General features: G+C 38.6%; 1 protein-coding gene across 1 annotated transcript in view; it reads left to right on the top strand.

The window, feature by feature from the left end:
• PPFIBP2 (PPFIA binding protein 2) overlaps positions 1–15,336 on the top strand; it is a gene marked incomplete in the record, with an annotated part of 2,221,164 nt that overhangs the window by 2,100,626 nt on the left and 105,202 nt on the right. Inside the window, 1 exon segment of the mRNA XM_044058974.1 lies at positions 12,443–12,568. Coding sequence (XP_043914909.1) covers positions 12,443–12,568 — 126 coding nt within the window.

Genomic DNA, 15,336 nt, shown 5'->3' with positions numbered 1-15,336 from the left:
ATGAACTACTATAGACCTGAAACACCTTTAAACAAGAAGTAACTGAAACACATTTTCTGTATGTAGCCAAATTGTGCACCACAGCTCTTGTCAAGTTTAGGCCTTAGACTACATTGTCCCAGTCATTGCTGAGGTATCAGAAGGGCTGCTTTAATGTCCAAGTGTCCTTTCCTGTGTCCCTTTTATGCTTAGGCTTTCCAAATTTCCCCTTTTCCGTCTCTTGTGCAAGGTTTGGTGGCTGATCTTGACCGTATTTAAATTAAAACTGGAAAATTAGCCAGGACATTATTAAACAATATCTGCAAAGCAGAAAAAAGCAGTGTTGGGTACTTAACATAACATCTACAGCTTTAGCAATTATTAAACATTTGCTGCTAATAAACTCTTGCATATCTGTAAGCAAACCAATAATATACTGTCGTGAATTAAACCAGTGCTACTAATAAGTACATTCTTACAAATCTGTAACTGAACTGTTAATGTACTATAGTGAAATGGAAAGTATGTAACTTCATTTATATCAAACAGAAACCTCAGTGGCATTGTTTTTCCCTGTCATAACCTCAAATGAAACTAAAGTAGTAATCTTACACTGAATTAATATTTTACATCTTTTACATTTCTGCACCTTTATACAATTAATCATGACTGTTGTACTTTCTGTGTTTACTCTGTGACTCTCAGGACATCAATCATTTCTTTATGCAGACATCATTTAATACTTTCAGTACTACTGAATGCCACAGTGATTTTTCATTACTGTCTACATTTTCTTGGATAAATAGTAAGAACTGTAACTGCATAAACTGTTACTAAGAATGTTATACTGATCTTTACCATACTGTGTTATAGCATACAGTACTGTCTGTAATTCAACTCACTGTGGTCTGATAACTGATAACAGGTACGCAAGTCTGTATCTCTGGTGTAATTAGAAAACTGCAGTTTCTGCATGAAATATATACAATTTTGAACCATTTACATATACACATTTATTATTGAGTTGAACTGATCTGATTCTGGAACTTCACTTGTCTGTCCTTTATACAAGTATGTGAAGTTTCTTCATACAGTATACACATTTATTACTAGACCTGAACCTCTGGCTTTAATGACACTGTATTTATGCTGCACTGTTTTCTCCCATGGGATCAGCACTTTTGACTTTACTTTACTGTCACTTTTAAAATGTAGCACTGAATTTAAATTTTACACTCTGTAAAATAGCAAAACATATAATACATGTGAATGTTTATTTCCTCTGTCTATATCAATGTATTATTTTATGCACTGCAACACTTTACTACCATAATTCAAAGATCTTAACAAAATAATAACACAAAAGATTAATTTGCCAGATCTGTAACTGTAAACTCTTTATTCTGCAAATTAACTTGACTTGTCATTTCTGGCATACCCTACATAACATGCATTTCTGGAATGCTAAATGCATACCGTTACCTTTTTTTTTTCTCTCACTGGTCACTCCCAATATGTCTTTCTCAGAAAAAAGATGAAATTTGACTCTGCACTTTAGATATGTTATTTTAATTGGAATTTATTTTATCTTTAATCCAGAAATCAGCATGTTCCTGTTGTAACCAGTTCTTCAACTACTGTACATTTGCATTTCTTCTTTACTTTGCCCAGAAGTCTGTATATCAGTTATGGCTGTGTTTACTTCATCAGACTGACCAAAATCTGCACTCTGATCCTTCTTATTCCCCCCTCAGTGAAATATTTGCACTGGTTGCTGAAAACGAGAAACTAGAATTTATTACATTCTGAACATCTGTATTTGAAAAAACATTAACCTAAGATACTGCAAATGTTTGCTTTATGTTTTGTGGGAAAATCTGCATGTTGCATACAGTGACTGTGCTGAAGTCTGTATGTGTAATACTAACTTAATACTGTATTTTGAATTACCTGTGATGTATTATTTACACTGATTTCTGAAGACTGTAAACAAGAATGCTTGTTATTCATGTCTGAAACTATAGTGATAGAAGCTGACTCGTTCTACAAATCATGAGACAGTGCATCTGTTGTAGTGCGTTTCTGTGATTTAATTTTTTGTGTCTAGAAAGATGTAACATTCCTGAGCTAACTTGCAAATTTAAATGAACATTTCTGGAACAAAGTTTTGTAGACTGTTTTACCCAGTTTTAAACTTTAAACCACACATTTACTGTGGAAATAGTTTGACATTTATACAGTTTACCTTTACTGATTTATTTAATCATTTCTGAGATTGCTTTCTAGCTTAGCTAAAAAGTGCATGCTGAAGTTGCTTGAGAAGGTAGTCTGCGGTCTCGCAACGTTTTGCCTGTTTATTGGCGGTGTGTTATCACTCTGGAAACTTGAAAGTCTGTCATCTACTTTGGAGATGAAGTATGTTGCTGTTAACTGGATAATGTATTTTACACTAGTTTAATGTTTTGAAGGAATGCTGTTGAACTTCTTACTGCTACTTTGTTGATGTTAGATTTTCTAAAGTACTGATGCTGTGTTGATGTTTGAGGCTTTTTCTGAAGTAAACTGCTGTTCTGCAGTCCGTTCTATAAAATACATGTAGTTTGACTGCTGATAAGGTTGCTGTTGGGTTTTGGAACTTAACTGTTGTTCCTACATTGATGGCTGGCTCACCATTGTAAAACTTGATAAGACTGTAGTATAATGGCATAAATTGGAAGTAACTGGAATGAGTCTGGAATGAATGTCTTTACTGTTAATTACCCAAACTTGTGCTGAACAGGTGCCAGACTCTCCTTTGTGGGCCAAGTCTTCTTCTGCCTTTCACAATAAAGTCTGCAAACTGTAGTTCTGTTAAGAATGCTTTATTATGTACAGTGAAGATAGATGTCAACAATTTAAAAATAATATAATATTCTGGAATTCTGGATAACAGTAACAGTGCTGATAAATATATCCAAAGTTTCTGCATGTATATTCTGAGTCTCCTGAGTATTGTTAGCTGAAACAGTCTTTCATCTTTTTTAATTTCTCCAACTTTTGGGTTTCTAATACCATGATGGGAATAGACCCCATTCCTAAGTCAAAGTATAAACAAAATTCATGAAATTAGTATTGTTTTAATCTTTGTCAGCCAGAAGTGCTTTTCGCAGCACCCGCAGTGTGTCCAGCACAGACGAATTCTGCAATTCGTATGGAGTTACATGTATTGTTAACATATCTAAATGCAATTGTAAATTGTTTTTTACATGCTTCATTGCTCCTACACTAGTGTGACTGTCTGGGTATCTTTCTTTCACATTGCTCTTGTTTCTGCCTGCAAATCTTGATATTTTGTGAGTTTATGTCTCTCTGTATGCAGATACTGTAGTCATTGCATGTAGCGATTTCAATGGTTAATGCTACTTTTGCCTTTTCATGGATTTTCTCGCAGCTGTCTTTTGAACTGTTGGAAATGGGTGATCCCATGTCATGTAGACTTCATTTTTTATGATGCTTTGTGGCTCATGTTTCTAGTGTTTTTCAGACACTTTAATACTGTAATGTTTGCACAATCCCTAGTGCAACAGTCTTGCTACATTATTATACCTTTCAGTATGCAGTCCTTCTGCCATTAGTATGCCACAACCAGCAACGAGGTGTGTGACTGTTTCCAATTCTGTTTTGCAAAACCTACATTTGCCTGTTTCTCCCACATGTTCAATGGACTTGGTAAACCAAAATGTATGTAGCCCACTATCTTGGGACACCAAAATTAATCTTTCATCTTTTGGTTTGAATTCACCTCTCCTTAACCATTCCTGCATTCGATCCTGGTCAACATGCCGGTGTTTCAGAAGTTCTCTATATTTATGCATTTTCCACATTTCTTGCCTTCTAATCTGATCCTTCACCTTATATTCTTTCTTTTGTTTTTTGGCACATTCGGTTGCTGCCTGATTTTTATCTACTACTGATTTGATTTCCATTTCTGCTCGACACCGATATGCTTCTGGTAGACTAAGCAGGGAAATCTTTATTCTCCTCTTGTTTCAAAACTTTCATTACATTTGGTTCTTGTGACATCAGCAGATATGTATGCCTTCCCATGATTGCATATGTATAATTGTAATCAGTTTCAAGGAGGCCCATACCTCCTTCAGAATGGGGAATATATAATCTTGGTATACACTGATTTTGATAAATCATTTTGTGAGCATGAAGTATCCGTCTTGTTTTTCTGTCTAATTCATCCAACATGTCTTGGAGTCAGTCAATCATCCCAAAACTGTAAGTTAGGACAGGAAGAGCAAATTGGTTTATAGCTTGAATTTTGTTCCTGGGTGTCAATGCTGTTTTCAGGATTAATTTAAATCTTCTAAAATATTCCTTACTAAGTTTTATTCACATTTGTTCATGATTTATTGTTGATCCTTCATCAATTCCTAAATATTTATGTACTCCCAAACTGATGTTTTCTTGCTGCTGCAGTTTTCCTGCTTTAAAGGATGCTTTTGCACATTTATCAATCCTTCACTTTGCAGGTACTTCATTACCTCCGTTTCTGTTTCTTTAACTTCTCCATTACTAATCTTCTTTTCTACTTTTCCTGTTATTCTTCTTTGTATTGTAAAGTTTTCCATGTCTGGATTCCTTTGCCTGTATTTCTCTTGAAATATCTTTTGTGCTGCTCTTTTTGTATTGATTAATTTTGATTTCTTCTTTGCATAAATATTACACCATATTAAATCTCTCTTTCTTTCCCACGTCCATATTTGTTCTTCATATGTCTCCAGATCTTCCTGTTTCTTCTTACTTTGGGACTCATTTCATCATGCTGTGATATAACCTGTGTTAGACCTTCTACACCAAGTCCTTCACTTCGCATACATTCCATAACTTTAGCTATTTTTCTAACTTCTACTTTACTAATCTTCTTTTCTACATTTCCTCTTTGTAATATTATTTTTTTATTGTGAATTTTTCCATATCTGGATGCTTTTGCCTGTATTTCTCTTCAAATATTTTTGGAGCTGCCTTTTTTATATTGATTAATTTGGCTTTCGTCTTTGCATAAGTATTGCACCATATCAAATCTTTTTTTCCCATGCCCATATTTCTTTTTAATACTTTTCAAAAATCTCTCGGTTTTGTTGTTTATATTTTCGCACTTCTTCAGATGCTTCTTTTCCCAAACAGATCAAAGTTTCTTGGTCTATTATATAATGTTTTTCACAAATCTTTTGTATTAATAAATACAAATTTGTATTTGAGACTTCTGACAGTTTTTCTTGTGGAAGTATTTTTCTTTCCTCTAATTTCTCTCTTAATCTTTCTGTATATCTTGTGTCTGGAAATTTTCGGCATTTTGCATAATGGTAACAATACAGAAATGTCTTCCTTATTCTCAATAGTCCACTTTGTTGTTTTATGGCTGTTCTTTGGCTTATCAGTTTTTGTGATTTTTGTGGACTGCTACTTCCTTCTACAACAGGTTCCATCCTCTACCTAGGCCTGGCCTGGCCCAATTGTGGAATGTTTCTGTATTTTGAGGATTCTGCACAGTCATTTTTCCAGTCCTGGCACCAGTGTACCTACCAGGACTGCGCACTTTTTGTCCTGGGTCATGTGTACCCAGCTATCTTTTTTTTATTATTATTTTAACCCACTTTTGTCCATGTTATATGCTATATAAAATACAGTCTATATATCAGTATTATCTTGGTGAGATTTTGTGAAAAACAAGGTCCACCTCGTGAAGGTACGCACCAAGACGTGAGGGTGAAATCAATTTCATCAGTACTACTCTTCTTTGCTTGCAGACTTCTCATCTCTCCATTTCCTCCTGAGTAGTATAATTAATATTCTGGAATGCTGAATATTTGACCTGACTTCTGTACTTAAACTTGGGAGTCTGTACTGCAAAGACTTTCTGATTATCGGTCCAAATGAACTAATTTAACTGACTCAACTGACTATGTCGAAGTATTTTCTAATAATACAAAAGCTCTGTAATGTTCTACACACCTCTTTAGCCTTGGGTTCCAAACTTTGCAAGATTTGTTCTCAAAGTAATGCACATTTTGTTCTTGTCAGCATTTTTGACTAAAGGTTATTTTCACTGACATTTACTGAAACTGTTTGCAAACTGTGAAAGCCTGCTTTAATATGGCTGCATTTCTAGACTTATGCAAAGATAATACTGTATTTATATCTAATCTAATAGAAGTCATAGCAGACATGATCAAAATGTTGGGTGTACTAGGGTTGAAATGGCACCTAAAAGTACTTCACTCAGATGGAGGATTAGCATTCTTGTACCTTTGTACAAGAATAGAGGAGTTCTTGATAACTGGGACAGCAAGTGGGAATCAATTCCTGTTATACCTCATGAAAGCACTTCAGTGGCTGACTGATAAATTAATATGCAAAGTTGTAGAGAACAAGATGGGAAATGAGTAGTTTGCATCCAGACCAGGATGCACTACAAATGATCTGATGTTTGCAGTGAGACAGATATTTAAGTTGTTGACATTGTAGAAGGATTCCAACTGGGCATACCGAGAGTTGGAGTGTGTGTGTGTGTGTGTGTGTGTGTGTGTGTGTGTGTGTGTGTGTGTGTGTGTGTGTGTGTGTGTGTGTATATATATATATATATATATATATATATATATATACGGATCCCCTTCACTACACTGACACGCCACAACGCCGACACCCAAAACACCGACAACACACAATACCGACAACGCACAAAACCTAACACCATAACACCTACACCCAAAACACCGACACACAAAACGTAAACTACACATTACACACAACTATACATGCACTAACCTTAACCCTAACCCTAAGGTCCGACACAACCGCACACTTACCCTACCTGCACCCTAACCCTAACTCACTTAACCCACCCTTAAACATATAGTCCGTCACTATCGCACACTTACCCTACCCGCACCCTAACCCTAACTCACTTAACCTGCCCCTAAAACTACAGTCCTTCACTATCGCACACTTACCTGTCCGCTCCCTACCACTAAATCCCTCACTCTATCGCACACTTACCGAGTCCGTCGGGTTCTCACCTTGTCGGTCATCTGAGTCGTCGGTCTTCTCGTCTCCTTCTGTAGAGTGTCGGTCTTCTGGCGTTTTGGTGAAGTGAAGGGGATCCATATATATATATATATATATATATATATATATATATAAAAACAATGCAGAGTATGTTAGTACCTGTCTCATTCTCTTTGTGTACAGTGTTTAAAATTACAGAGGGATTCTCAATGAGAGTGGGTGTGGGTGTACATTGTGATTCCCCTCTGTAGCCAGTCCTGTTCATACCAGGTATGGGACTACATTAGTAAGTCAGTCAGAGAGGACAGATTAGCAAAGCTGCAGTCTGTTGATGATTTGGCACTGCAAGAAGACTATGAACAGGTCTCTCAACAGCAGGTACAAGTATGACTCAGTCATTGTCCATGCTGGTGTCAACCACCTGAGACGTACCTCCTTGGACTACATGAAAAGAGACATTGAGGAGCTCTCTGATTATGTAGCCCAGGCAGGTATGACCCTGACCTTGAGCAGTATCCTACCTTCACCTAGAATGATGCCACAATACAGTGATAAGATGATCAGCTTTAATAATTGGCTTAAATTTTGGTGTCATTCAAAGGGGATCCAATGTCTGTCTGCCTGGGATGACATACTGGACAAGCCACGCTACTTCGCAAGGGACGGCTTGCACCTGTCACCCCTGGGCTTCCGGATATTGGCAAAGGCTCTTGCCACCCCCATAGTGCCTTTTTTAGGCAAGGCTCAAATTCTAAACCTACTACCCTAGAACACAAAAAAGGAAAAAAACTAAGGGTGATGCTGCTCAATGCCAGAAGTCTCAATCTCAAGATGCACGCACTCGAGGCCCTTCTCAGTATGGAGAACATTGATGTCTGTGCTGTGACAGAAACCTCGTTTTCAAAAACCAAACAAACCACTGAAGTACAAAAATTCAAGGGAAGCAAGCTGCTGGGCGTGCGCCAAGTAGGTAGCCAAGTGATAATCCACAGTTAGGTACCGCTGTTAAGTGTTAAAGAAGCAACGATGTGACAGAAACCTGGTACAAGGCTCCTGAGAGCACCCCAGCACTATCAGGTTTCACCTCATATCATGCGTTCCGGCCCCAAAATCCGGACAACACCAAGAAAGGAGGGGGGGTGTCCATATTCATAAAGGACACACACAGCTCAAGGTTGGTGGCAACGCACGATGCATCGGAGACCATCCAGGTGCAATTAACCATAGGCAAGACTGCTCTGCAATTTGTAGCATGTTACAGGCCACCCTCTCAAACTCAGGAACCTCACATGGCCTTCCTGAAAACACTGGAGGGGATAAATGTATCTCCAAACACCATCATACTAGGTGATTTCAACTACCCTAATATAGACTGGGAACACTACTCAAGCCCAAACACTCTAGCCCAAAGGTTCCTGGAGTTCATAAACTCAAATGCCATGGAACAACTAGTCACCATCCCCACAAGAGGAGAAAACATACTTGATCTCATCATCACAAACATGGGATCACAATGTTCAACACCAGAAGTATACCCCGCTCAATGAGGAATTAAACCCGCAGTTAGGACAGCTGTTTAATCTTAGCCTCACCTCAGGATAACGTACCCAAGGAGTGGCGCACGGCGACGGTGGTCCCACTTCACAAGGGTGGTGCCTCCACCGACCCTGGAAATTACCGTCCCATTAGCTTGACAAGCCTTATCTGCAAAGCCATGGAGAGGATCATAATGGAACTCATAAATAAAGACGTAGGGAACTTGCAGACTTTGGATCCAACCCAGTTTGGCTTTGTCAAAGGCAGATCATGCCTTTTAAACTTGGTTGACTTTTTCGAAACAGTCACCAAGGCCATTGATGAGGGCAAGGCAGTCCATACAGCCTACCTCAACCTGGCAAAGGCTTTTGACACAATACCCCCACTCAGGTATCATTGAAAAACTCATCAGCTTGAATGTAAACCCATACATCACAAGATGGGTTGCAAACTGGCTAAGTGACAGAACCCACAGGGTCAGAGTTGCTGGCGCCATGTCAGACTCAAAGCCTGTCACAAGTGGTGTCCCACAGGGCTCAGTCCTGGGACCACTCTTGTTCGGCATCTACTTTTCTGAAGTACAAGCAAACACAAGAGAGTTATGGCTGACAAAGTTTGCAGATGACTGCAAACTGGGCGCCATAGTCGAAAACACATCTGACACAGATATCCTTCAGAAGGGCCTCACAGAAACGGATAACTGGTGCCAGAGCCATGGCCTAAAGTTAAACGCCAAGAAATGCATAGTCATACCCTTCGGGAAAAACAAGGTTACTCCTAGCTACCATATAGGTGGCAATCCACTGAGCACAGAAGAAGTCATCAGGGATCTGGGGACCCAGGTTGACAGTAACCTTTCGTTTGACACTCATGTTGCCAAAGTAGTTAGGAAAACCTTCTACATTGCCCACCTGATCATGAAGGGATTCACATCTAGATCTAGGGAGGTCATCGTCCCCCTGTACTCATCACTCATTAGACCTATGATTGAGTACAATGCCCCATTCTGAATGTATCTGACCCGACACCTGCAGCAGCTGGAAAAGCCCCAAAAGTTCCTCACCAAAAGGATAAAGGGTCTCAAAAATATGTCCTATGCTGCCCGACTGAAAGAACTCCAGCTCTATTCAGTCGCATACCGCTTGCTCAGAGGTGACCTGTGCCTGACAATATAAGGCCATGTCAAACCCAGATTTGATGAATATGCTTCACCTCAAAAAATCTAGATCCCTCAGAACCACAAGGGCGGGAGACTTAAACCTTGACACGGTTATAAATAGAACGTGCTGGAGGGACAGATTCATCACCCAGAGACTCCCTATGCTGTGGAACAAAATCCCAGTACATGTGAGGCAGACCACCTCGCTGGCCTTGTTCAAGAGGAATCTTGACCAATGGATGGGAGATCGCAGATATATCCCAGAGATTACTTCAGTGTCACTGCTTGACAGAGGCACAGCAAAATAATAGGCATAGTTTTCTTCAAACTAAAGGAGTGGCGAAAGCCACATAACTATGGGCTAGGCTTATAAATGCCCTTGGGCAGATAGCCTAGTATGAACCTATGAACCTATGAAAGCTGAAGGCTCATAGTATGAAGCAAAACGGTGGTCTTGGCTGTCGGTGGGAAAAATCAGAAGCTGAAAATTGAGATAGAAGGCAGTATAGTGGAGCAAGTTATCTTCAAGTGTCTGAGAATTTCGGTTGAGAAGAAGGGAAGTCCAAATGAGGGGAGTTAAAGCTTGAGTCAGAGTTGCTGCCACTAACTGAAACAGAACTAGGGATAGTGTGACAGACGAATGCCAAAGAAGCTGAAAAGTGTGAAGTGTAGAAAACAATGGTGTTGACTAGTGTTTTTAAGACAGACCAGCTGAGGAAGCTGAACCGATGGAGTTGGAAGTGCCTGAGATGGGTAGTAGGATGTATGCTGTGGGACAGAAAAAAATAAGGAGATCGGAATAGAAGCCAGAGAAGGTCTGTGAAGAACAGCTCAGTCACATGTACAGGAAAGACAAAGGCAATTTACTAAAGAAGGTTTGGGAGAAATAGGAAGAATCCAAGAGGAGACGATGACATCCAACCAAAACATGGATGGATTGCATGAGAGAAGGCCTGTGACAGTCGGGCAAGGCTGTTGAAGTTAGGAGAGTGGCTGTAAATCAAGAGAAGTAGTAACAGTTGACGATGTAGAAATGGAAAAAGAGGAGGTAATCATAGTGATTATGATGAAATGCTCTCCAAAGCATTGATCCACACAGTATAAATTGCAGCAGTATGTACCGTAATAATAATAGTAATACAGCACTACAGATAATCTACCCAAACTTAGCCTTGGTATACTAAATCTTTTGAGAAAAAGTATTTTCTGATGAGGCTTTACCCTTACCCCCACCCCTATTTGTTGGATTTCATACCCCCACCCCATTTGTTGGATTTCACCCCATACCATCTTAACTTATATATACTAACTTCAAGGTCACAACAATACCTAATAAAGGAATACTCCATATCAAGCACAGATTTGGTCTTGCCTGTGTTGAATGTTTTTTCTGTTCATCTAAAGCAGTGCTGAGGCATTCTCATTTGACTGTTCATGTTGAGAAGTACTGCTCAGTGTTTCACCAGCCTCCAGTTTATACTCCCTCACACTGAAGAGGAAAAGAGAAGACAATATTTGTAAGTAAAGCTTTGAAAGGAAAGGGTGTTACCTAAGAATGATGAGAGACATCTGTTATTAATCATCATTTACAAACTGAGGCTGCAATTTAAAGACAGTACATGAAGTACATTTTAGTGAGAACTTGCTGGACCAGTAGACAGGATGTCCTGAGTGGGATGCAGACTGTGTAACATGGTGGCTTTTGGAAAAGGAAGTCGACAAATAGGCCACAGGTGTGGATGAGGATAAAGGAGTGTTGTGACTAAACGAACTTACAGTCAGAAGTACTATAGACAGTTCTATGTTCTTCTTTCAACCATTGTATATTTGGCTGTATGTAATATTCATTAGTTTTCTGTTGTGCAGTGGGTTTTTATGAAACATTAAGGCACAACAATCATTTACACCTTACTGCATCATGCTGGCACCTGCGAGATGGGAGTTTTATGATTCAGAGGCTTCTGTTCCGTAGATACTGGCATTGTGCAATAAGATATATAAATGGACTTGTGCTGTATTGCTCCATAAAACATTAAATAATTGCATCAATTATAACCAAATAAATGATAGCTTGTCCCTGTGTGGCTAAAATGAAGATTCTATTTTTTTTTCAGACCACATTACTTGATGAGTAGTTTCTGTTTCTGCTTTACTCACCTGTGTGTATTAACATTCATTGATTCTTTTAGTGCTTCTGACCATATGATACAATGTATGACCTGATTTATTTATTTATTTTTGTCTATTGTTTTGATGCACTGTGTCCTTAGATGAAGGAAAGTGAGCAAAAGATGAGCGTTTGACGTTTAGCAAAATGACCCAAAATTTGACAAGACGGGGGCTGAAAGGAAATGGTTACTCTCGGATGTTCGCCTTTACCATGAGGTTGAACAACCCCAGAGTTTAGCAGTGGTAATGGTGTGAAATATTCAATCCCAGAATCTCACACACACACACACACAAACACACAAACCATACTGAAGTCTACTCATTCCACATTTGAATAAATCTGCCACAACTTTGCCCATTTGTGACTTACCTCATATAAAAGTGTATGTGGAATTTTTCCTTGCATAATACATCAGTATCCCTAAGCCTGGGTGAGGCCAGAGATCTTTGTACATGAACTGTAGTAACATTTAAGTGTGTCTTGTTGATCTACATATGACATCTTTCAGTAATTTTACTCAAAAATGTTTTATTATTTAATAGAATAATATTTGCCCATCTGAAGTTGTGCAATGGTCCAATCACAGAGTTATGGAATGGTTAAGATCAGTGGATTTAGCAGAATATGCACCAAACCTTCGAGGAAGTGGAGTTCATGGCGGTCTCATTGTAAGAATCTTATTAATATTTTATTTGTTCTCTAAATGCATTTGTTTAATTTCAGTCTTTTTTTTTAACAACAGCATCCATTCACATTTAGTATTATTTTCACTGAAAAATTATTTTAGCTTATTTTATAAGGTCTTAATAATATTTTTTTCATAAAATTCTACTGCATTTGCTGGCAGTCTGCTTTATAGTTACCTGAAAGACTGAGTCCTACATCAGAGATCTGTGCAGTAGGTGTGTTTTTTAAAAGGATTTTGGTTAGAGATGTTAGTTTCACAGTAGGGAGAAAACAACTGTATGATCTGTTGGCATTAAGGTGGCTTAGTTGGCAAGGTTTCTGTAATTCCTCACAGCTCCTTGGTCCATGGTTAAGTCCCAACTTTTAGTTGCTTTGTGTTTGATAAACATGGCTACAACTCAGTCCATTTGACCTCTGTAGTGAAGATCACTTCATAGACATATGATGTGCTTTTAGGAGCTAAATGCTGCAGAGGGGTCATTTTGCCTGATAAATATTTTCCCTCTGTGTAGCACCAATATCCAGTAGAAATGCAACTCTGAAATATAAAGATATCTGGGGGCATATATTTTCTGTTTTTTTTTTGTGTGTGATATATATAGATGTATCACACACTAATTTTGTGTCTTGTCTGTGATGTGCAGCATTTTCTATTTTTGTATTGTAAGACATCTTTAACTATGGACTTGAACCCCCACTGAAAAGGGGACCAGCCATGAACCAGTGGGGTTTCACAGTAAACAAATGCTAATATATGTATACTTACATACGTATTCCATTAATATGTGCATGTCTGAAATACTTTGTTAGCACTGTTTAACAATATTTTTTTCTTTTGACTAATTTATAGCATTGATGCCCAATTCCAGTGTTTGGTTATTCTCACATGTAATGCTGGTGCCCCTAAACTAATAATTGAATACAGAAAACGTGTTAAGGATTTGGGAGTTCGTTATATTTTAATTATTCAAATTATGCTAAAACACATATTTAGAAATAACTCAACTTTCAGTTTAGCCTTTTGAGATAAACTAACACACAGATGTATAAATTTTACATGCGTAATAAGACAAATTATCATGAGATGTGAGTACTTAAGATGTTACGTAAACAGAGTGTATGACCACTACCACATGAGGTAATAATTTCTTATAGATATTTACACTATTTTGTTCTGACCTTCATTATAAAGGTAGGTATGTATGCATGTATGTATGTTCTTGTATTGAAAACCATCATGTCACAGCTGGCTTTTTGGTACAGGCAGATAAATCCCTGATTATTATCAAGAGGACCCAGAATTGATTTATGACCAAGGTCCTGTCTGGAAAGGTGCACGTGACTGGTCAGCAGCAGCTCTCACCTATCTTTTGAGAGGGGAGGTGTTGTGGTCTACAGCAGTGCTGACATCCGCTGTATAGTTTGTGTATAACATGCAGCATGTATCCTTGGAATGTGTGGTGATTCTTCCAATTTACATTTGCAGTAGCCTCCCTTTACTGAGTGTGTATAGAGGTTAGTAGACAATCAGGGGAAAATGCGGAAATTGTCATGGGATAGCTGATAGGCTCTCAAAATTTCAAACGTAAAGAACTACAGACATCCTGTCATGGTGGCAGTCTTTCAGCCTAGAGCAAGAAATTTGAGTTTTATTTTCCTTACTTTCTCTGTCTTCTGTGAGTTTGAGCAATGTCTGAGTTGAGTGTATATTTGTGTATAGATACATGTATTAGTTTATATTTATTTATTCCTACATGGGGTGCAGGGGCTTGCCCTCATGTAAAAAATAAAATATTTTTTGTGTTTTGTGACCTTAGAGTATCAGAGTTTTCACTGGACACCTCCCAAAACTTTAGATATTTTACATTTGAATAATTCAGTGTCGATTAATTGAGATATGATTATTTATACTGGGCCAACAGAAAACCTTTGCTTTAGCAGATGTATTTTTCAGCCAGGGTGCAGCTTAGGCCACAAAGCACTAAACACCTGTCTGTGTGGGATAATTGCTGTAGATCCCAACTCTACCAAAGTATCTGTAGTATGTGAAAAAAGTGAGGAATAAATGAGTCAGCTGCAGAAAAGGGGTGGTTTGATGGTCATCGGTGGGACGAGGGAGGGCGGTCACCAAATGATAATTTTGTTATGTTAAGTGCTAGGCAAGCTGACATATCAGTCCTGTTTTTGACTAGACTTTTAAAGAAATCACAAAGCAGATGAAATATCAAGAAAAAGTTACAAAACGTGTAGGTTCATAGGACAATACTAGGCTATTGGTCCAGAGACCCTTATAAGTCTAGCCAAAAATGTTTCCCATGTTCCCACGAAGTCAGCACCTGTTTCCTATGTCCAGCAGGGACACAGTTGGGATCCCAGAGGTGTATTTTCTGTTTCCCATCCAGTCATCCAGGTTCCTGTTAGAGGACTAGTGAGATACTCTGCTTGACATGGAGATGGAATCTATTCCACAGATGGGGGAGTCTTTAAGACACAAATCTATCCAACTAACAAGTTCTATTAATGTCACAGACCAGGTAGAGTCCTTGCATACAGGTTGCTCAAGTGGAGTTTTACATATGGATATGCACCAACTCCATAAAGGCTGGGGCTGAGACAGCCTTGCATGCCAGAGACAGGTCACCTCTAAGCAGTCTGTACGAGACTGAGTAGAGGGACAGGGCTTTTAGCCCACCTATATAAGATAGGTGATTGAGACCCTGAATTTTCCTGGTCAGGAAACTCTGTGTTC

The sequence above is a fragment of the Protopterus annectens genome, chromosome 17.part0 (genome assembly GCF_019279795.1).
Source record: "Protopterus annectens isolate FY-2018-M chromosome 17.part0, PAN1.0, whole genome shotgun sequence".
NCBI classification, from domain to species: domain Eukaryota; kingdom Metazoa; phylum Chordata; order Ceratodontiformes; family Protopteridae; genus Protopterus; species Protopterus annectens.
This window is presented reverse-complemented; position numbering and strand designations above follow the sequence as displayed.